The following is a 22,271-nucleotide window of genomic DNA, read 5'->3' as shown; positions in this document are numbered from 1 at the left end:
AAAGACAGAGGAAGGAGATACACACAGATGGAGGGGAAGGGAGAGGGGAGAAATGCTGGATGTATGGAGAAGAGGGAAGACAGAGGAAGGAGATGCAGAAGGATGGTGGGGAGGGGAGAGAGTTGAAATGCTGGACATGGATGGAGAGGAGGGAAGAGAGAGGAAGTGAGATGAACATGGATGGAGGGGAGGAGAGAGGAGAAATGCTGGACATGGATGGATGAGAGGGAAGAGAGGGGAAGGACAGGAGATGCATATGGATGGAGGGGGAGGGAAGAATAGGAAGGAGATGCATACTGACGGAGATGATGGAAAGGGAAAAGAGGAGAAAAACTGCACATGGATGGAGAAAATAGGCAAAAACTGGATCCACTCTATACCTCCTCCAGTGAAGTCTGCGGAGGACCCAGCTTTTACCTATGGATGTAGAACAAGAAATGAAGAAGAAAGGAGGAAAGTAAAGAAATAAATGGAAAAGAATCCCTGGAAACGGAGTTAAGGGAACAGATAGAGAGCAGCAGAATCAGATACTGGGACCAATATGGATAGAAAAACAAAGAGGCATATTTTCAAAGCACTTTGGGAGGCTACTTTGGGAGGCTAAGTGCTTTGAAAATGAGCCTCATAGAGGCATATTTTCAAAGCACTTTGGGAGGCTAAGTTCCATAGGTTTCTATGGAACTTTGGGAGGCTAAGTGCTTTGAAAATGAGCCTGATAGTCACCAGACAACAAAGGTAGAAAAAAATCATTTTATTTTCATTTTAGTGTTTGGAATATGTCCAATTTGAGAATTTACATCTGCTATCTTATTTTGCACTGGGTATACTGGAGCTGTAACATCTTACAGAAATTATTTATAATGAAAAAAAGTCAAATTATGTTTTTCTCCTATACTGGTACAATATTTTCAATGATGCCTGTTTATATGCGCCATGGTTGGTATAAAGGGTGTGGCTAGCACAGGGTATGGCTATCATAGGGGCGGAGCCATAGGTGGTGGCCCTGCTATAATAAGTACGGGCACCTTTTTTTCTACAAAAAAAGCACTGCCTAATCTCTTCAGTCTTTCCTCATATGAGAGGAATTTCATCCTCTTTATCATTTTGGTCACACTTACGGAGTTGGAAATAGCAAGGGATGCTCAAAAGAATCAGCATGCAAATGAGCTGCTCACAAAAAGTGAGCTACTCAGCAGGGGAGAAGCCAGTCGGTCACCAGAGCATGCACAGAACAGCCAATCGCTAAATGTGACTGCTCTGTGCATGCTACAGACATCTTTCATACACAAATACAAGCTGCATGTATGAAAACAGTATGTAGCTTTTTTTTTGTTTTCAAACTTTTTTTATCGCTGCCACGCACATGCTACAGATGTCTTTCATACACGCATACAAGCTGCGTGTATGAAAGCAGTGTGTAGCTTTTTTTGTTTTCACTTTTTTTTTTAATTGCCGCCAGACCCTCAGTACAGGCAGGGAGGGAGGGAGTGAAGGGCTGCCTGTGTGCATGCTTGGCAAGCGGGGGGGGGGGGGGGGGGGGGGGGGGGCTATACTGATGATGCAGCTATCCTGAGCCAACAGGCAGCTGCTATTTCAGTGGTAATGGGACGGAAACAGCAGTACCTTCAGCTTCTGACCACCCATAAAAATGTGTCATTGTTAAGGTAGGCAGTCCTTTCTGTGCATCGCTAGGAAAACAGCTGTGTATCAATCAGAATGCACATTTGAATAGTAATTAGCTCATTATAATAACTTTGCATACAATTTTAGCTAGTTGACAGGAAAAGAGCTCTCAGAACCCTTTTGTGCATGCTGGCTGAAGTCCGTGCTCGCTAAATCGTTTAGAACCAGCATAAAAACCATGTTGCTGGTTCGTTAAGTTTTGTGCATCTGGGGCCATAGTCAGACCTCTGAGGGCAAGTCCACCTACTTCCCCCCCCCCCTTCCAGCAACTTAATTATTAGGGGGGAAATCTTCCTTAGGAGCCATTGAATTAGCAGATTTGTGAGGACCCCTCAAAATTATTTGGACCCTAGGCATTGCATGTGCTAGTTTGCCTGTGCCTTAATCCTCCCTGGTTTCTTGGGGGGGGGGGGGGCTTGGGTTCTCCTACTTTTTGAATCTCTTACTGCCAAAGTGCGTTACCCTTGCATCAAAACGCTTCAGCCCACTTCCACCCTGTAGAAAACTCACGGCGAGAAGTTATATATATAGGATATACACCTGAGCGCGCACCCCCGGCCACGGGCACGCGCCAGCCTGACAACGGATTGTTGACGGATTCCTCCCCTGGCGCGTCACGTGACATGACGCAGCCTTTCTCTCGAGGAACCCTTGCGCTTTCGGCCGCTCCACCCAACTGCCTCCGAGGAGAGGGAGGACCGGCGCGCGCCTTTGCTCTGCTGTGCCCCGTGTTGCCTTCCTACGCCCCCGTGTAGGCATGAAAGGACCCCTTCCAATGGAAGGGCCGAAGGCTTAGGGTGTGCTCCGCTTTTGATCGACCAATTCCCCGCCTAAAGGGCAGGCTGTCCGTGTGAAGAAGCAGCCGGCGGCCATCCGTCCTCCCCCTAGTTCCGGCGTAACATGGTACGGTCGGGTGGAATGTTCTGTTCTCCCTTTTTGGGTGTTTCGAGACGTCATTGCTGGGTTGTTTGCACTCAGGGCTGGCGCGGGGGAGTGAGGCAGTGGTGGTGGTGGCGGGGCGGCACAGGCTGTCGGTTAAATTCTTTCTTTTTTTCAGTTTCCCTTCTCTAGAATCATGTCCACCCCGGCCAGGCGACGGCTCATGAGGGATTTTAAGCGGTAAGTGTTCGCTCGACCTGCGAAAAGGGTATGGGCGGTGGTACCTGGACCCTAGTGTTTTCCCTGTGGGCCCCGGGCCCTCCTCTCAGCTGCCGGAGTCTGGATCCCTCTCCCGCGCTTTATTGTTGGAGCCGGAATTTAGGGAGGAAGCCAGGGCAGATTGGGCACCGACCCCCCCCCCCCCTTCGAGATGGTGCTCAGGGGCTGTTGCCATGATATAACAGTGACTGCTAGTGATGTGGCTCCCTCGCCTCCGCCTTTAGCTTTTTGGCTTTGTTGTTTTGGGCAGCATCCCGGTGATTCCGTCAGGCTGCCTTATCGGCACGTTAACGTTTACCAGTTTGTGTTTTGTTTATTAGTCGCGTTTGTTCACTGTGCCATAGAAAGCAGGGTAGGGTGGGGTGAGCTGCAGGGGACGATGGCCCAGTCAACCCCCCCCCCCCCCCCCTCAAAAAATGTGTACATTTTCTCTAGATTTCTGTTTTGCAGACAGGATATCATCGGGCTTTATACCACTTTTATTAACACAAGAAATATAAGCAGTTTGGCGTGACAAGGGCGGAGATTTGTTTTTGTTTGGTTGCTCCAACCACTAAGGTGTCCTGGTCTAAGACTTCTGTCCTGCAGGGCTACAGTGAGGCATCTTAAATTGAGACTTGCAGCCACCCTTTTGTGTCGTAACAAAACAATTTCACGTTTTGGTTTAATGGGGTTTGAGCTTTGTTGGACAGTGTTCAGTCTCTGGAGTTCACTGAGCTCTTAAGGGGGTTGCTGAAGATGGCATGACTTGGAGAAGCTGGCCTGAAAAAGTGTCATTGGTCATCTTGGTTGTAGAATATGAAGTGATATTAACACTGAAGAATACAGGTTTTCAGCACTCTGGTGTGGCCTTTCCAGTGCTTGAACATGTGTTTTTCTTTGCATGCTTAACCTTCAACAGGTTGTGAAACTATATATATATTTCTTCGTTGTTTTTTTTTTTTAATCAGCGTATAAGATACCTATGTCCTTCAAAATATCTGTGCTTTATACTTGTTAATACACACAATGTGAAATAGATAATAAATTGTCCATCTAAGGGCTCTGTTTACTAAGCCATGCTAGAGGTGTGTTAGCGTTTTTAGTGCACTCAGTGTCCACGCTCGTAATATTCCTATGGGTGTCTACACAGTTAACGAGTGCTCATTTTTAGCATGCTCTAAAAACGCTAGTGCACCTTAATAAACAGGGCTCCAAATGTTTTAAGAAGTGATTTAATGCTGTCAGAATCTTGAAAAAGAAGCATAAATTCTAAATAGGAAGTTTGTTGCAGATTTAATAAGGGATGCCACCTACAACTTTTGTCCCTTTGCTGTCTAAAAGGCAGTATGCTGTGTTGCCAAAATAAGTCTTACAAGAGAAACAGTTTTTGGGGAAAATAATTCACAATGTATTTCTTTTTTAGATTGCATATTAACATTCCTAAACATCTATATAATCTTATTTGTATCGCTGTTTAACAGAAAACAGTGATATGTGACACATCTTGCTTCAGTATAGTGGCCAAGAGAAAAAGGTTACCATACCCTTTCTCTTGGTCAAGGGTTCTCAACTCGATCCTCTGGATATCAAGCCAGTCTGGTTTTCAAGATATTCACAATGAATATGCATGAGATATATTTGCATTCACTGCTTCCATTGTGGATGGGGTTACCAGAAATTAGGACTGGTCTATCTGTCTCCTGGAACTGGGTAATTTGGCGGGTCATAACCGTAATGATGTGCTACCTGTACTGTACTGAATTCTTGATGGAAAAGCTTGAATTCATCTTTTTATTACTGATGTCAGTCTTATTTTGAGGTACTTCAGCTAATGATTTTCTTACGTTAGTGTTTTGCTTGGCTTGAGTAATTTGGATATGGAATTTAATTTTATTGTAATTTAAAAAACAAACAAACAAACAAACCTTCTATCGTGGACCATGTGGAGAGTCCCTGATTTGGTCCTGAGTCCTATCTTCCGCATGCTGGTGGGGTAGACATTCTCTCTCATCAGAGTGGCATATAATGACTGACTTCATAACCCCTGATCCAGTATTTTGGAAGAAGCCCCAGTGCATAGCCCCTATCTTCTGGATTGTTGATATAATGAACAGACTGTATTCCGTGAGAAGGTGGGCCTGTTTGTTGTTTTTCAAAAATAATTTACAAAGTATGATATACAATCCTCATGTCAAGGAAAAAAGACCCAAAGAAACAAAATCAAAAGTTAGGGATAAGCTATCCCACATTACAGGAAAGGAGAAATCAAAAGTAAAAACCACATATGTGCCCAATTATTAATCCACCATAAACTGTTCTCTAGCAATCCTATATAGATCTCAAATGGAATTTTTTCTTTTTCAGTGTTCATTATGAAGGGTCCATATAGATATAAGCATTCCTCCAATAAGTAATAAACACACTTAGATACTTCTGACAAAAGGTACTACCCAACAAGGCTGTAGCGAGCTGCAGTATGTGTGGCTGATGCGGGTGCAAGGGAGGTGATGGTGCCAAGATTGCACCCTATCCATTGGCTTCCCTTGACAAGCGGCAGTGCAGTGAGTGGGATGGAAGTGTCTGGGATTATATCGCATAGGGGGCATGGTTCTAACTCAGGCACTCTTGATACTCAACAGCAAAACATGAGGTTAAGCTGGAGGAAGGCTTTCCTTCAAAGCTATGTGGCAACAGCCACATTGGGGAAACACAGCATTTCTATTCCTAAAATAATGCTTCATTATCAACTTTTTTTCTTGAACAGTCAAGGATACCAGTAAAGTAGGTCTCTGGGATATAATATCCTGAGAGTCCTCAAGGGAATCGAGAGGGTGGACCTGTTTAAATACCTGGGAAAAATCAGAGTATTTGTGAATGAAAGCTGATAGAAGGAACCTGTGATGAATTTATTGCACTTTTTTTCTTTCAGCTCAGTTAGAATTACTTGGCACAAAAAAAAAGCATTGCCACATGGCTCAATGAAAGCTACATATGTAAGAGATTTGAACGTGGTCCCTGCTTTTTGGTGCAACTCAGGCCAAAGTCTGATGTGGCAATAGCTTTGCATGAGTGATCCAGTTATATTTGTCATGAACAGCTTGTCATTGTGCACAAACCTGTTCTGGAAGGGATGTAGATTGTTCCATGTGACTGGATATTTGAATAATCTGTTCCTTATACTGTATGTTAAATAAGGTATGTGGGAGGGGGGTGTAATTTGCTCTGTTTCCTGAGTTCTGTTCTTCATTGTTGATGCTAGTCTGCTTCCTCTCCACCTCCTAGATTGCAAGAAGACCCTCCCATGGGTGTCAGTGGTGCTCCATCTGAAAATAATATCATGGTATGGAATGCAGTTATATTTGGGTGAGTAGGAATGAGATTTTCCTATCAAAAGTGGGAGGTGAAAAAAATCTGAATTGATATTGTGAGGAAATGGCCAGGTGGTTAAAGCAATGGGCTGAGAATTGGAGAGATCAGGGTCTGTATCCTGCCACTGCCACTCCTTGTGATCTCGGGCAGGTTACTTTGCATCAGGTACCTAATTCGATTGTAAGCTCTTTTGAGTAGGGATACATTGTACCTCGGTATTTATCACCACTGTACAATGCTGTTTACATCCAGTAGCTCACTAAAAATTAGGATTAACCTGAAAACCCATCTGAATTCTCTGCCCCTAAGCGTCTTGCAGAGCAGTATGCTTTGGTTTCCATTTGAGGAGATGCCTTGATTCAGTATATACATGATGGTATTCTACGTTTGTAGTGGAAAAGAATAAAACCTATTATCCCTACAATATAATATACTCTGGAGTGGATAAACAGTTTCTCATTTTCCAATAGTTTAGGAAGTATTGTATACCAAGCCTACCTGCCATACCGAGCACAGATTTAATGCCAGTAGCATTTTAACATATCAAGTCCAATAATTAGCCAGCACAGATGTGCAGAGGCCTTTCAGACTGCAGTTGAGCAGAGTTGTCTGCTACATTGACCACATTGTATATGTGCTGGATCACATTATTTTAACACATTCAGTCATATGTTGGAACATATACAGAGCTGACCCCTGACACAGGCATATTGCCAAAACATGGCCTATGTAGGGTTCTTAATAAATTTAGTTCCTTCATACCATTTATTGGGGCCCATTGTTCTTTCTTCCATCATAATTCAAAAGCTAACAGTTTCACATTTTTTAAAATTAAAAATAGTTTGCATTCTGTTTAATCTTACACATATTATTTTGTTCTTTCTGTACATTTGTTTGTGTAATGTTTCCTGAGCATTGCTGACTGAACAATTTTGAAATTATAAAAAGTTTAAAATGCAGGTGTGCTTTTATCAGTGATGTACACAAAGGGTAATATTTTAAGATTACTGTATTAGAATTGCTATATTCTTTTTAATATATTCTAATCCTGATTATTCGTTTTTCTAGGCCAGAGGGGACACCTTTTGAAGATGGTAAACACTTTTCTTTGTAAATGCTCACCAAACTGTATATTAAGAAATTTTATTGTAGGACTTTTGAAAAAACAGTTTTGGACAACATGAGGCTTAAGTTACACTTATTACACTAAGGGGGCAATTCATCAACTAGCGTTAGGGCCTTGAGTCACATTTGGCCCCTAATGTAACTGAAATGGTCCTAATTCTGCTTGACAAAAAATACCACAGCAGTATTTAAGTTGCTGTGGGTTATGCAAAATATGGAAATGCATGTTTTGCATCTCATTACAATGCAGATACCAAAATGCGGTGATACACTGCAAGTCATGTTAGGGCCCAAATATCACAGTGACGTAGCACCAGCTTTTTGTTGGGATTCTTTCTCCACCCAGGAGCATCAGGCTGCTAAACCACGTCCCAATGCTCCCAGGACACCAGAGCAGGATTCCCCACCCCTGCGTTGCCACCTCAGAGGGCTACCTGAACATCATTGGTGGTCCAGGGAGAATACTCCGGGGGTCTTCGGGCAAGAGCGACGTGTAGCTCTTGCCCAGTCCAGTGCTGCATCCAAAATGGTGCCCCTAGTGGTCGTTTTTTGCAGCTACCACAAGGTGTCATATTTTCATGTAAGGAAACATTTCCTTATATGGAAATATGACCCCCTAGCGTTAATTCTGACATTTTGGATGCAGCACTGCATTGGGTAGGAGTGACCGGACATTGCTTTTGCCCAAAGACCCCCTCCTCCCAGGCCACTGATGATCAACCTTTGAGGGGGCAAGGGGCTACCATGGGAATGGGGGACTTGCGTTGGGGGGTGGTGGGGGGATCCTGCTCTGGTGTCCAGGGAGCATCAGTGTGTGGTTTTGTGGCCCAGTGTTCCTGGGCATGTGGAATTGCATTGCTTGCGAGGTGGCTTGTAAGCAGTGTTAATCTTTCACCCCAGGATTCAGTAATCTGCGGTACTGGAATCTCTTACCGCACCTTGATGAATTCCTCCTCCCCCTCCCCCCCCCTCCAATTTTGTAGGATTACTATTCTCCCAGCAGCTTTTTTTTTTTAGTTATGTTAATAGATGCTATTTTGTCTTTGTAGTTATTTTGTGTGTAAAGTCATCTTTGAGACTAGAAAAGGAACAGTATGGGACAGATTAATTGGTATTTTTGTTTAGTGCTGTGATTTAAAACATTCACTAGGCACCAGATACAGCTGTAAGATTGTATGATGATCAGTAAACGACTGTAATATAGAATATTAGATAATCAAGTAACATCATACAGATTTCAGCAAGACAAAATAATGCCTGCCATTCTTTTATTTTGTTGCATTTTTGCTAGTCTGGCAGGAGAGATGTACTTCTAAAATAGCACAATGTCACTTGTGAAGCATCTGGGCATAGAGTATTAAGTACACACCACACACATTCATGCTGTTTAGAATGGTGCAGGTTCATGTGGTTTCATACAAGATTGACTTTTGAAGGGATAATCATTTGTGTGATGCTCAGTGTCTCTCATACCCCCTCCTTCCACTTCATTAAACTGGGTTAGAACAAGTTGCTCTAATTGACTCCCAGCAGTTTATCAGTGACTTGGCTAATCTCAGGGAGCAGTTTCTCCAAATGGGTTAGTTTTGCTCTCATACCATGGTTAACTGTAAGAAGAGACCTGCGACATGCTATTCAATTAACGATTAAAAATTTTAATAGCATGATTGCACCTGGTACTAGTAAATTCCCACTCCATGGAAATTTGTTAAACCTGCTATGAAAAGTTGTATACACACACTTCCTCGCTACAGCATATTTCTCCCCCTCCCCTTCATACAGGTACCTACCTTTCTGCCCTCCAGGTATCTCCCCTTCTGCTATTAAACCTGTTACCCCTGACACACAGATGCCCATTTCTCTCATCTCCTGCTGTTGCCCCCCCCCCCCCCCCCCCCCCCCCCCCCGCATTTATCTTAACATTTATCTGACTCTTCATAGGGTCTCCGGCAGCGATTCCCACATGCTACTTGCAACTGATGCCGATGCCTTCCCTCTGCTACGTTATGCCAAGGTGAAATAGGATAGGCAAGGGAGAGAAAGCAATGCTGGACAACAGACAGGAGTTAAATTTTGATCTTGATTAAAAAATGTAATCGTAGTTAATAATGAAAAAAAATAATTGCATTACTAGTGCACTAAATGCCCATTCCTATTCAAAACCATCAATCACAATAAATCAGGAAATCAAGGTAAAAAAAGACCATGTACAAAGACACTTAGTCTTGTTTTCCATAGTCAGTTGATCCAGTAAACCTGTCCCATGGTCAAATAGACAAAAGATGGGGTTCTGATTTGGGGTATAGGGTTTGATACTATGATCGCCAATAACATTTGGCCTACCTCTCATTTACATTACAAAAACTATTGTATAGAGGCTTTCTTCAATGTTCAGTCCCCAGCAGATCTGAGCATGGATCCCCTGTCCAAGGCTGTTTGGACCTGGTTATGCTGTGGAGATGGCACACTTAGGTCCAGGAAGGGCAGAAGATGGCTGGTGTGAGCAGGGCTTGTTCCTAGCAGCCTGCCAGGGGCACTGGAAATGAACACTTATGGAAAATCACCTTCTTACTCTAGACCAGCAAGGTTTCCCTGGCCACCCAGGTATTGCCATTCTGGGACTGGATGGGAGTCATCAAATTACTTATTTCTTTGCACCTTAACATTCTGAGTGTTTGTATTATGTACAAACCATTTGTTCCCTTTTTTTGCAGGTACGTTTAAACTAGTAATAGAATTTTCAGAAGAGTATCCAAATAAACCTCCAACTGTTAGATTTGTATCCAAAATGTTTCATCCGAATGGTAAGCACTGTATTCTGTATTTGGTGCATGTTGTAACGTAACATGTGAAGCGCTGTTCTGCCATAGGTTACCTAAGCATAAGTCTGGATCAGTTAATGGTAAAAATATCTGTACAGCCCGTCATAATATAGTCTTATATTACATTGTAAACCACCTTGCTGTGCTTTGCGATTGAGAGGCCTACAAAACTAAACATCTGGAGGAGCGCAAATCACAAAAATGTCCGTTTTGGTAGATTTTCTTTCTGTGCCAGGTCTTGGTATGCAAGCTCAACGTCATTTGCTATTAACTGTACAATGAAGGTGAATCTATTTTACTTCAAATTGCTCATTTCAACCAATCCAAAAGTTATCAGCTTTAGAACTTGGTAACTGTTATGCAAGTGGATTAGATTTTGTGAGGGTGTAGAGTACTCAAAAACTAAAATGTGAGGTCTTTAAATGCATGTCCTTTTTCAGAGACTTGAAATAATGTGTACGTGTGTAACTTTTTTCATGGTATTGGGTTGTGGGGTATGCATGCGCACCCTGCAGTGGTACTCTGGTGGCTTGAGGCACAGCTAATTGTCCTCACATGGGTGTGGGCAGATGGAGCCAGCACAGCTTTGCTGATGAGATTGGCAGCCAGACATGCATCCCCTGCCCTTATGCTGGCATAGGGGTTGGGCAAACAGCACAGAAATTAGGGTAGTAGGATAATGAGTTTCACAAGGCGTCGACTAGTTTGATTAAATTCTACTTGCTTTAACCCCTCAATGGCAAATAATCTTGCAGATACATTTTTTTTAATTATTATTTTTAGCATGATGTTAAGGCACTGTCAGATATGTAGTGTATACATCCCACTAATCTTCTTTTCCAGCTGTGACAAAATTGTTAAACTGTAAAAGGCAAATGATTTGTTACCAGCAGTACAAGGTGTAGTAGAATTGTTTACATATTGTCCCTTCTCAGTGGGGTTTACAGTCCAGAGACTGACATCGAGGACAGAGCTGCATTAGTAGATCGGGAATCTTAAACTTTAGGAGGCAAAAGGAGAGAGTAGTCAGGGGTGGATGTGCCTCCAGGGAGGGGATGCAAGTAGGACCATTTTGCTTCTGTTAGTTAAGGTGAGATGCATTGAAACATGGCTCCTGTAGATAGTATAATTTATTCCCACAGTCTCTAAATTCAGCAAATCATTTTATTGCAGTTTATGCAGATGGTAGCATATGTTTAGATATCCTTCAGAATCGTTGGAGTCCAACATATGATGTGTCTTCCATTTTAACTTCAATTCAGGTAAGTGCCCTTTGTATGACAATCTAACCATATTTTGTGCTGAACAGGTTTTAGACCTTTCCAGTTTCATTAGGATATGCTGTAGGTTGGGTCATCTAGACAGGTCTAAGGGTGCCCTAACAGTAATGAAATGCATAGAATGATATTTCATATACTGTCTCCATGCAGGGGAGAAATTTCTGTACACTGTGTATTCTGGGTATCCTGTAAAACACAGCTGGCTTCCTTCAGTACAAGTTTGGGAAACCCTGCTGTTAATTGCTATAAAATAGTGTTGGCAACAGACTTTAAAGCTGGTTTTAAGCAGGACAAACTTTACTATGCCAGAGAGCCTACACTACTGGAACAGTTGTTTCAAAAAGTGGTCATGCTTTTAGAAAATGTGTGGATTTGTTGCTCAAATGAGGAACTGGTATAGTAGCACATTGTGGAATTTCTTTGCTGTAACAAAGTGTCATATTTAGAGGACATACTTAGTTTCTGCATAAAGAGCCCCCACCACTTCTAAAACCCTGCAGGTACAAGTAAGTTTTGAATCTGAACATAGATTGGTTTCTGAGACTTAAAACAATGCATGCTGTAGTTATGTGAGCTTGAAAAGTTCAGGGTCTGTTTACTGAACTGTGCTAACAAGTACCACACACTGAAACAAGCCAGCACGATAAAAGTCCTGGACTAATTAGTGTGGGTCATGGGTGGAAATGTGGCTGCTTGTAGTTAGCACACAGTAAGTAACTATGCCTTGTAAGCTTCAGATAGCACAGGTGTACTTAATACCCCATTAAGAGGAGGCATTGTGCACCTGCTCTTGCAATAGTTGATGCAGCCCCATAAAGTAGGTGTCCTTAGTGTCTAGGATCTAAGGGCAGGAGCAATCCCCAGTCCCTCGTTACCTCTTTGGCACTGAATTCAAAATAGTGGTATTTGCCCTATTTGGCTGATTGACCTCTAGCGGTACTGCTACAAGATTACTGCCGGGGGGTCATAGTTGCTGTTTTGAAACATGCACCAGACAGCGTGAACAACTGGGACTCCCTCACACCTCCCTTGCCATGTTGGTACCAAGGAATGGGTGAAAGGGAGAGTCTGTTAGCTTTTGAGAAGGGAGGTTGATTTGATGGAGTTTATTGACGACGATGGGGTTGTGGTAACATAACATAGTAAATGACGCCAGATAAAGACCTGAACGGTCCATCCAGTCTACCCAACAAAATAAACTCATTTTACATGGTATGTAATACTTTATATGTATATCAGAGTTTGATTTGTCCCTGCCTTTCTCAGGGCACAGACTGTAGAAGTCCGCCCTGCACCGGTTTTATTCTCCAAATACTGGCGTCGCCACCCAATGTCCGCAAAGATTCCATAGATCCATTCCTTCTAAACAGGATTCCTTTGTGTTTATCCCACGCATGTTTGAATTCCATTACTGTTTTCATCTCCACCACCTCCCGCGGGAGGGCATTCCACGTATCCATCACCCTCTCCGTGGAAAAAATACTTCCTGACATTACTCCTGAGTCTGCCCCCCCTGCAACCTCAATTCATGTCCTCTAGTTCTACCACCTTCCCGTCTACGGAAAAGGTTCTTATGCGGATTAATACCTTTCAAATATTTGAACGTCTGTATCATGTCACCCATTTCTCCTTTCCTCCAAGGTATACATGTTCAGGTCGGCAAGTCTCATACGGTTTGCAACGCAAATCCCATACCATTTTCGTAGCTTTTCTTTGCACTGCTTCTAGTCTTTTTACATCTTTAGCCAGATACGGCCTCCAAAACTGAACATAATACTCCAAGTGGGGCCTCGCCAACGACTTGTAGAGGGGCATCAACACCTCCTTTCTTCTGCTGGTTATACCCCTCTCTATGCAGCCTAGCATCCTTCTAGCCACGGCCGTCGCCTTGTCACATTGTTTCTTCACCTTCATGTCGTCCGACACCAATACCCCAAGGTCTCTCTCCTGAGTCGATCTTGCTAATCTCTCCCCTCCTATTCAGTATCTCTTTTGGGTTTCTGCACCCCAAATGCATCACTCTGCACTTCTTGGCATTAAATTTTAACTAATAGAAAAGACACTGGGGATCACACGCAGGGTTTCTCTTATATATCTATACCCAAATAGCTAGAAACCTCAGAGATTTAATTGTTTATCTGATAAATCATACGTAAATAAATAGTGTACAGTGCTGTGTAATTGTGCTCAGAATGCCATACATGAAACTCAGCCATAAATTGGAAGCTAATAACATCCAGTCAATATTGCTCTGTTATATCTAATACCATATACTGGGAAAAACGATGATACTTAGTTTCTATATTGTTGGCGTGTGCTGTTGGATAGTAGGAGCTGCCCACAGTTTAAAATGGCTGTTGTTCAAGTGGCATTTGTATCTCATAGCCTTTCTTTTTTTTCTTTTTTTGTTGATATGCTCGTGCTGGTGCTAAACCATGCAACTAGTGCTCAGTGCTTTGTCGTTCCCAACATGCTGCATGTTTCACCGAAAAGGCCAGACCCTCGACCATTCTTCTAACTTTGGGGATCCCTTCTCATCGTTTCTACTCCCTCCAGGGTATCCACTGTATTGGCTATCTTCGTGTCATCCACAAAAAGGCAAACCTTTCCTTCCAACCCTTCAGCAATATCTTTCACAAATATATTAAAATGGGCCCCAGCACCAACCCCTGAGGAACCCCACTGCTCACCATCCTTTCCTCTGAGCGGATTCCATTTACCACCACCCTCTGCCACCTTTCGGTCAACCAGTTTTCTATCCAGTTCACCACTTTCGGTCCTAAGTTCAGCCCTTTCAGCTTATTCACGAGTCTTCTGTGGGGGACCTTATCATAGGCTTTGCTGAAATCCAAGTAGATTACATCTAGCGCAGGGCCTTCATCTATTTCTTTTGTCACCCAGTCAAAGAAGTCAATGAGATTCGTTTGGCAGGATTTTCCTTTGGTAAAGCCATGTTGCCTTGGGTCCTGTAACCCGTCGGTTTCTAGAAAGTTAACTATCCTTTCTTTCAGCAGCGACTCCATTATTTTTCCTACCACTTACCGATCTGTAGTTTCCCACTTCTTCCCTGTCTCCACTTTTGTGAAGAGGGACCACATCCGCTCGACTCCAATCTTGCGGAACCTCTCCCGTCTGTAAAGATCTATTAAATAAATCTTTAAGAGGTCCCACCAGGACCTCCCTGAGCTCCCTCAGTATCCTGGGATGTATCCCATCCGGCCCCATAGCTTTGTCCACCTTCAGATTCTTTCTTCCGTAAACGATGCAGTACCCACTCTCTTCCCAAATATTCCTTCAGCAGCCAACCGTGGTCCTTCACCAGGATTTTCCTCCGTGAACACCGAAGAGAAATTGTTTAAGCACATTTGCTTTATCCTCCTCCACTTTCCACATAACCATTCTCTTTTTCCACATAACCATTCTCATTATCTTTCAGTCAATTCCATTCCTATCTTTTCTCCTTTCTCCAATATATCTGAAAAGGGTCTTGTCACCTCTTTACATTTTTAGCCATTTTTTCTTCCACTCGCGCTTTCGCTAGCCATATTTCCCTCTTCACTTCTTTGAGTTTAATCTGATAATCTTTTCCATGATCCTCTCGTTGTGTTCTTTTGTATTTCTTGAACAAAGCTTCTTTTGCTTTTATTTTTTCAGCTACTTGGTTGGAAAACCGTATAGGCTTCCTGTTTCTCTTGGTTTTGTTTACTTTCCTCGCGTAAAGATCAGTTGCCATATTTATAGCAGCCTTCAGCTTTGGCCACTGATGTTCCACTTCTCCTACAGGCTTCCCAGTTCAACAGTTCCTTTTTCATGTATTCCCCCATTTTATCAAAATCAGTACATCTGATATCCAGTACTTTTAGTTTTGTGCGTCCACACCGCGCCTTCGCCCTTATATCAAACCATACGGTGTGGTGATCACTATTACATAGGTGGGCACCCACCCGGATATTAGAAACACTTCCTCCATTCGTGAGCACTAGATCCAGCATTGACCCTTCCCTCATGGGTTCTGTCACCATTTGTCCGAGCAAGGCACTTTGATAGGCGTCCACAATCTCCCTACGTCTTTCCGATTCTGCAGACGGGACGTTCCAATCCACATCAGACAAGTTGAAATCTCCCAACAGTAGCACCTCCCCTTTCATACTAATCTTTTGAATATTCTCTATCAGATCCTTGTCTAGCTTCTCTATTTGTGCCGGAGGTCTGTAGATAATCCCCGTGTGAATACAGGTTCCATCTTCTCTTTCCAGGACAATCCATAAAGCTTCTTCCTTTTCCCTAGGTGCCCCGCATTTCAGCCGCTCTGATATTGTCTCTCACAGCGCCACTTCTCCACCCCTTCAGCCCTCTCTATCCTTTCTAAAAAGATTATAGCCTGGTATAGTCGCATCCCATTCATGGGAATCATTGAACCATGTCTCTGTAATAGCAACAATATCCAAGTTTTCTTCAAACATCAGGACTTGCAAGTCTTGAACCTTTTTACCTAGACTTTGAGCATTTGTGCTCATTGCTTTCCATCTGTGTAGAGAGTTTACCTTTCCCTCTGCCATCAAGTTTATTCTGGGGGTGACTTTCCAAATTACCTCCCCGCCTTCTAGTTTAAATGTCTAGAAACGTACTGTCTGAATTTCTCCCCAAGGATCCTTTCTCCCGTCTCCGAAGTTGTAGCCCATCATTACAGTACAGCCTGTTATTTTTCCACGTATTACCCCACGCCCCTATGTTACTAAAACCTTCTTCTTTACACCAAGACTCAAGCCACTTATTGAACTCAACTGTTTTGCATAGTCTTTTTTTTTTTTTTTTTTTTTTTTTCCCCTCCTTCTCCCACATGGGAATTCAGAAAAAGACACAGTCCGAACCAAAGATTTCAGTCATTCCCCAAGCTTCTGGTACTATTTTATGGTACTATTTGCTGATGTGTTTACCATGTAGCATGGTAAACACATTTGCTACATGCCTAACAATTTACTGCACAGTACCTATTGCCATGGGACAGAGGTACCCATGGTTAAACTATAAAATCCAGTCTTTGAAATCTCTCGCCTATGATATTATCACACTTAGTTTTGTTTTGTTAGCGGACAGATGTGAAGCGTTTGTTTACGCTTTCTAACAATAATAGAACCAGGGGACACAAGATGAAATTAGAATATGGTAGGTTTAAAACAAATCAGAGAGAGTTTTTCTTTACTCAGCGCGTAGTTAGACTCTGGAACTCATTGCCGGAGAAGGTAGTGACGGCAGTTGGCCTTGCTGAGTTTAAAGGGGGTCTGGACAGATTTCTGAAGGAAACGTCCATTGATGGTTATTAAATTTTTGTTTTTTTGCCAGGTTCTTGGGGCCTGGATTGGCCGCTGTCTGAGACAGAGTGCTGGGCTTGATGGACCTTTGGTCTTTTCCCAGCGTGGCAGTGCTTATGTGCTCATTCTTTCCTAACCAACTCAGAAGAGTTGAAAAGAATTCCATGAGTCATGTTCTGCGTGCGTTCCCCGCTTCTTCAGTATTGCTGTCTGTAATTGTTTTGTAGGGTAGTAGAGGTCTTAGTTTTTTTTACCATCATCTGTGGTCATGTAAATTTGTCAGTATTGGATAAACTTTTGCGAAACAGTGTTTTCAGACAGCAGAATATGGAAAAAGTACAACAGTGGGAAGACTTTAGCAAGGTACTTTAGTTAATTCTTGGGCTTTTATTGTAGCATAAAACCCCATTCACATATATCACCTATGCGTACAAAACCCCAACCTTGGCTGACTTCTAATATCCGCTACCTACGTTCCGTACCCGCTCCGCCGAACGCCTCTGGCGGAAATCTCGGGCCCTTGTTGATTTCTTACACTTTAAGTTCATGCTGACCTCCTTCCAATCTGCTCTTTTAAGCGCCAAACAGGATTATTATATCCAACTGACCAACTCTCTTGGCTGTAACCCTCGACTTCTCTTCACCACATTGAACTCTCTCCTGAAGGTGCCCCCTCCCCCAACTCCCCCTTCATTATCTCCTCAGATCCTTGCTGAATTCTTTCACGGCAAGGTTCAAAAGATAAACCTTGAATTCTCTACCTTGCCACCTCTCCCTCCACTAGTCCGCTCCCCTCTCTCTCCTTCCCATCATTCCTTTTCCTCCTTTCCTGAAGTTACTATAGAGGAAACTACACTTCTTTCTTCCTCAAAATGTACCACCTGTTCCTCAGATCCCATTCCCACCCACCTTCTTAATGCCATCTCACCTGCTCTTATTCCTTTTATCTGTCACATTCTCAATCTCTCGCTTTCCAATGCAACTTTCCCTACTGCCTTTAAACATGCTGTGGTCACACCTCTCCTTAAGAAGCCTTCACGTGACCCTACTTGTCCCTCTAATTACCGACCCATCTCCCTCCTCCCTTTTCTCTCCAAATTACTTGAGCGTGCTGTTCACCACCGCTGCCTTGAGTTTCTCTCCTCACATGCTTTTCTTGGCCCACTACAATCTGGTTTTCGCCCTCTCCACTCAACCAAAACTGCGCTTACTAAAGTCTCCAATGACCTATTACTGGCTAAATCCAGAGGTCAATATTCCATCCTCATTCTTCTTGATCTTTCCGCTGCTTTTGACACTGTCGATCACAGCATACTTCTCGATACCCTGTCCTCACTTGGATTCCAGGGCTCTGTCCTTTTCCTGGTTCTCTTCCTACCTCTCCCTCCGCACCTTTAGTGTTCACTCTGGTGGATCCTCTTCTACTTCTGTCCCTCTGCCTGTCGGCGTACCCCAGGGTTCTGTTCTTGGTCCCCTCCTCTTTTCTATCTACACTTCTTCCCTTGGTTCATTAATCTCATCCCATGGCTTTTCCTATCATCTCTATGCTGATGACTTCCAAATCTACCTTTCTACCCCTGATATCTCACCTTGCATCCAAACCAAAGTTTCAGCGTGCTTGTCTGACATTGCTGTCTGGATGTCTCAGCGCCACCTGAAATTAAACATGACCAAAACCGAGCTTCTCATTTTTCCCCCCCAAACCCACCTCCCCACTCCCCTCGTTTTCTATTTCTGTTGATGGCTCTCTCATTCTCCCTGTCTCCTCAGCTTGAAACCTTGGGGTCATTTTTGACTCTTCTCTCTCCTTCTTTGCTCATATCCAGCAGATCGCCAAGACCTGTCGTTTCTTTCTTTACAACACCCGTAAAATCCGCCCCTTTCTTTCCGAGCACTCTACCAAAACCCTCATCCACACCCTTGTCACCTCTCGTTTAGACTACTGCAATCTGCTTCTTGCTGGCCTCCCACTTAGTCACCTCTCCCCTCTCCAATCGGTTCAAAACTCTGCTGCCCGTCTCGTCTTCCGCCAGGGTCGCTTTACTCATACTACCCCTCTCCTCAAGTCGCTTCACTGGCTCCCTATCTGTTTTCGCATCCTGTTCAAACTTCTTCTACTAACCTATAAATGTACTCACTCTGCTGCTCCCCAGTATCTCTCCACACTCGTCCTTCCCTACACCCCTTCCCGTGCACTCCGCTCCATGGATAAGTCCTTCTTATCTGTTCCCTTCTCCACTACTGCCAACTCCAGACTTCGCGCCTTCTGTCTTGCTGCACCCTACGCCTGGAATGAACTTCCTGAGCCCCTGCGTTTTGCCCCATCCTTGGCTACCTTTAAATCTAGACTGAAAGCCCACCTCTTTAACATTGCTTTTGACTCGTAACCACTTGCCTCCACCTACCCTCCTCTCCTCCTTCCTGTACACATTAATTGATTTGATTTGCTTACTTTATTTTTTGTCCGATTGTAAGCTCTTTGAGCAGGGACTGTCTTTCTTCTATGTTTGTGCAGCGCTGCGTATGCCTTGTAGCGCTATAGAAATGCTAAATAGTAGTAGTAGTATGTTCCAAGATGTGTTTAAGTGGGACTTTGCATACTTCATTTGTGAAGTTAGAGAACAGCTTCTCTCAGAAAAGGGGGTGGGGAGAATTGGGAGCAGGGTTTTAATACCTACTTTTGTATATCCTTGAAAAAGTTCTAATGTGCTTTTCTTTTCTCCACCCCCTCCCAGTCACTGCTGGATGAGCCAAATCCAAACAGTCCTGCAAATAGCCAAGCAGCACAGCTGTACCAGGAAAATAAGCGTGAATATGAGAAGAGAGTTTCTGCTATTGTTGAACAAAGCTGGAACGATTCCTAATAATATACTCTGTTCTCGTTATCACCATTGTGTGTAACTTAACTCAGTAAAAAGGAAAGTTGCCTGAAATTTTAAGTGCCACAAGGTTTAAGGATTTACCTACAAAGGTGTTTGCAAACAAAGAACAGCCCTTCTGTTTGGAAACTTTAAAAACTTGTGTAGCTTTATTAATGTACTTTTTTATTGCATGGTATGAACTAAGTTATTGCTCCATTTGTAATATATCCTGTTTGTATTTCTTTTTTTTTTTTAATGTATAACATTTGGTGTGGAATTTTCATGAAAGAATACACATTTTGTAAATCTGTACTTTTTTCAAAGATTGAATGCCTTAGTTGTGAATTCTTTAGGTTTTTAAATTTCAGAGAGCACTTTTTTATACTGTATAAATAATATGCAGAGATGTTAATTTCATAAGCATCTGTGCAAAACATGTTTTATTCTTTTATTTCCTTATCAGGATTTATTTTAAGATTTCATTTAATTTTTTTGTACATAGTATTGAGGATAATTTTGTTTTACTGTGTCAATCTTCATCTAAGTGTTCCTCTGCACCTTTTGATGCAGCTGAAGTTTAATCTGTCCATACCTCCCAGCCTCAATGTTTCATTAGATGAGAATGGGGTGCTGTCACTTAAGTGACTTGGTGCTATTGGAAATGGTAAAAATCAAATCCATAGACTTTTTTTTGTATGAAATTGAACATTTTTAGGTTTGTTGAAAACAGGACCTTTATTGTTGGGGGGGGGGGAGGCCTACACCTGTAAGTGCCCTGATGTGATTATTTATTTATTTAAAAAAAAAAAAAAAAAAAGAGGTTGAGTGCAGGCAGCTGCTGTACTCTACTTTCTACTACGTTTCAATGTCCTTTTAAGAGAGGTTTCTAAAAGCAGGCAGCCTTATTTGTGCAATACAAGTTTTAAAAAGGAGCATTAAAATGTGATCATGGCTTGTTTTGAATAGTCCTCCTAGTTTATTTGCTTTAGTTGTAAAAGTTACTGCTTAAACACTATTTCTATTAGGTTGGTGGTCTATCTTTTTGTAAATTTAAAGGTAGTGCTTATCTAAGTAAGGGCCTTGTACTTTCTTTTATCAAACTTACTGTGGATGGTCTAAGATTGCATTCACTTTCAGTACTTGAGATTTAGGAAACAACATGAGGATAGTAGAGTGGATTAAATTTTAATCAGCTTTAAAGCCTCATAATAACTTTAAATAAAACATAAAGCAACTTTAGCTACCCCCTCAGTGGGAGGTAGGGCTATATAGTGTATGGTTTTACATACATATGCATGAAACAATCAGAATGGGGTTTAAAATACTGTCAAGTATAGAAAGTTTTCTATTTCTTGATGTAATACTGCATGTTGCAGCTTAAACATGTGCAAGCTATAATGTAATAATACTGCCTAGCACTGTAGAAGTAACTGCTGACGTTTGGAATCTACCTTTACGCTTCATGCCAAATTGATAGTGAATGTTTAGATTACTAAATGTTTGATTTTGTTATGAGCTACTAGCTGCTGCTTTTCATAGAAAAATTCCATGCTATAGTTTAAAAAAAGGACAATAATGGTAGTGCTGCTTGTGCGCTATTGTGACCTCTTGTGTCTTTGGCACATCTCTCTTGAACAGTGGTTTGGAATCTTGGGCTCTGTAAGACCCTCACCAAGGAAACAACCAAAATGCAGCTGTGGTCCTCTGTTGTAAGGCTGCTGCTTCCATCTTGCCGGCTGTGGAGAAGATCAAAGCCTTATTCCCCAAATCTGTGAGCGAGGAGGCTGGAAAGACTGCAGTTGATTTGTTCCTACAGAATCAGTTGGGGAAGAGTATGGCTCTGATCAGTCCCCAGCTGCCTGTTCCCACAGTAGGAAGAGGAGTGAAACTGCTACCACTGGCACCTTTGTTAGTTGCTCTTCCATACAATTTAAGGAGGCAGGTACGGTAAATACCCAGAACTACTTTTCAGAGTTCTGCTGCTGACCTGCCTTGTAGGATAGGAAAAAAATCAGAACATCATTGCAAATACTTGTGCAAAGGCCTTGAGAGGAAGGAGAGTATTTGAGGAAAGAGCCATGATGTTGAGAGAACAATAATTAGAGAAGAAGATGGAGTGGGGAGAAACAGGACAGGGGTAGCATCCATGAAGGGGCTGTAGCCCTACTGGAGGACGCAAGAAGGGGCCATGAGCAGGAGCACAGAAGACAGCATTTAAAGTAGGCTTATGGGGCCAAAGAGGGCAGATAGCAGACTTAGGAAGGGACCAAGGGTGAGAGGAAACTAATAGGAAAGGCAGTCAAGAAGGGGCTGTGAATGTAGAGCAGTAGGGATTGTGAGAAAAAAATGAGAGAGAGGGAAAGAGCTAGCTAGCGAGCAGAAATGTGACAGTTAACTAGTAGAGATTATTTTGACATCCTAATGTTATGCTAGCTAACTTCTGTTGATACTGTTAATTTTATTTATTGCATTTGTATCCCACATTTTCTCACCTTTTTGCAGACTCAGTGTGGCTTACAATACATCATGAGTTGTGGAAATCTGTTTGAAAAAAATACATTCAGTATAGCAAAAGGATCTAAGGGTAAGGTGATAATAATAAAACACGATAATATCTTAGCAAGTAATAGAGTAGGACAGTTCTGGTTCCTTGTGGAAGAGTTCACTTGTTAATCATTG

The 22,271-nt window shown here is 42.6% G+C and overlaps 1 protein-coding gene across 2 annotated transcripts; it reads left to right on the top strand.

Moving 5' to 3' along the window:
* The first annotated feature begins 2,385 nt into the window (after positions 1–2,385).
* On the top strand, positions 2,386–20,387 carry UBE2B (ubiquitin conjugating enzyme E2 B). 2 transcript variants are annotated; one of them, XM_030212540.1, is made up of 7 exons: positions 2,386–2,586; positions 2,741–2,802; positions 6,106–6,186; positions 7,261–7,286; positions 10,032–10,121; positions 11,313–11,401; positions 19,467–20,387. In XM_030212540.1, the coding sequence occupies exons 1-7, from the start codon at positions 2,584–2,586 to the stop codon at positions 19,593–19,595; spliced, it is 480 nt and encodes a 159-aa protein (XP_030068400.1). In that variant the 5' UTR covers positions 2,386–2,583; the 3' UTR covers positions 19,596–20,387. The 2 variants fall into 2 exon arrangements, with proteins under 2 accessions (XP_030068400.1, XP_030068401.1); XM_030212541.1 differs by lacking the exon at positions 2,386–2,586 and having other exon boundaries at positions 2,655–2,802.
* The last annotated feature ends 1,884 nt before the right edge of the window (positions 20,388–22,271 follow it).

The sequence above is a fragment of the Microcaecilia unicolor genome, chromosome 8 (genome assembly GCF_901765095.1).
Source record: "Microcaecilia unicolor chromosome 8, aMicUni1.1, whole genome shotgun sequence".
Classification (NCBI taxonomy): Eukaryota; Metazoa; Chordata; class Amphibia; order Gymnophiona; family Siphonopidae; genus Microcaecilia; species Microcaecilia unicolor.
This window is presented reverse-complemented; position numbering and strand designations above follow the sequence as displayed.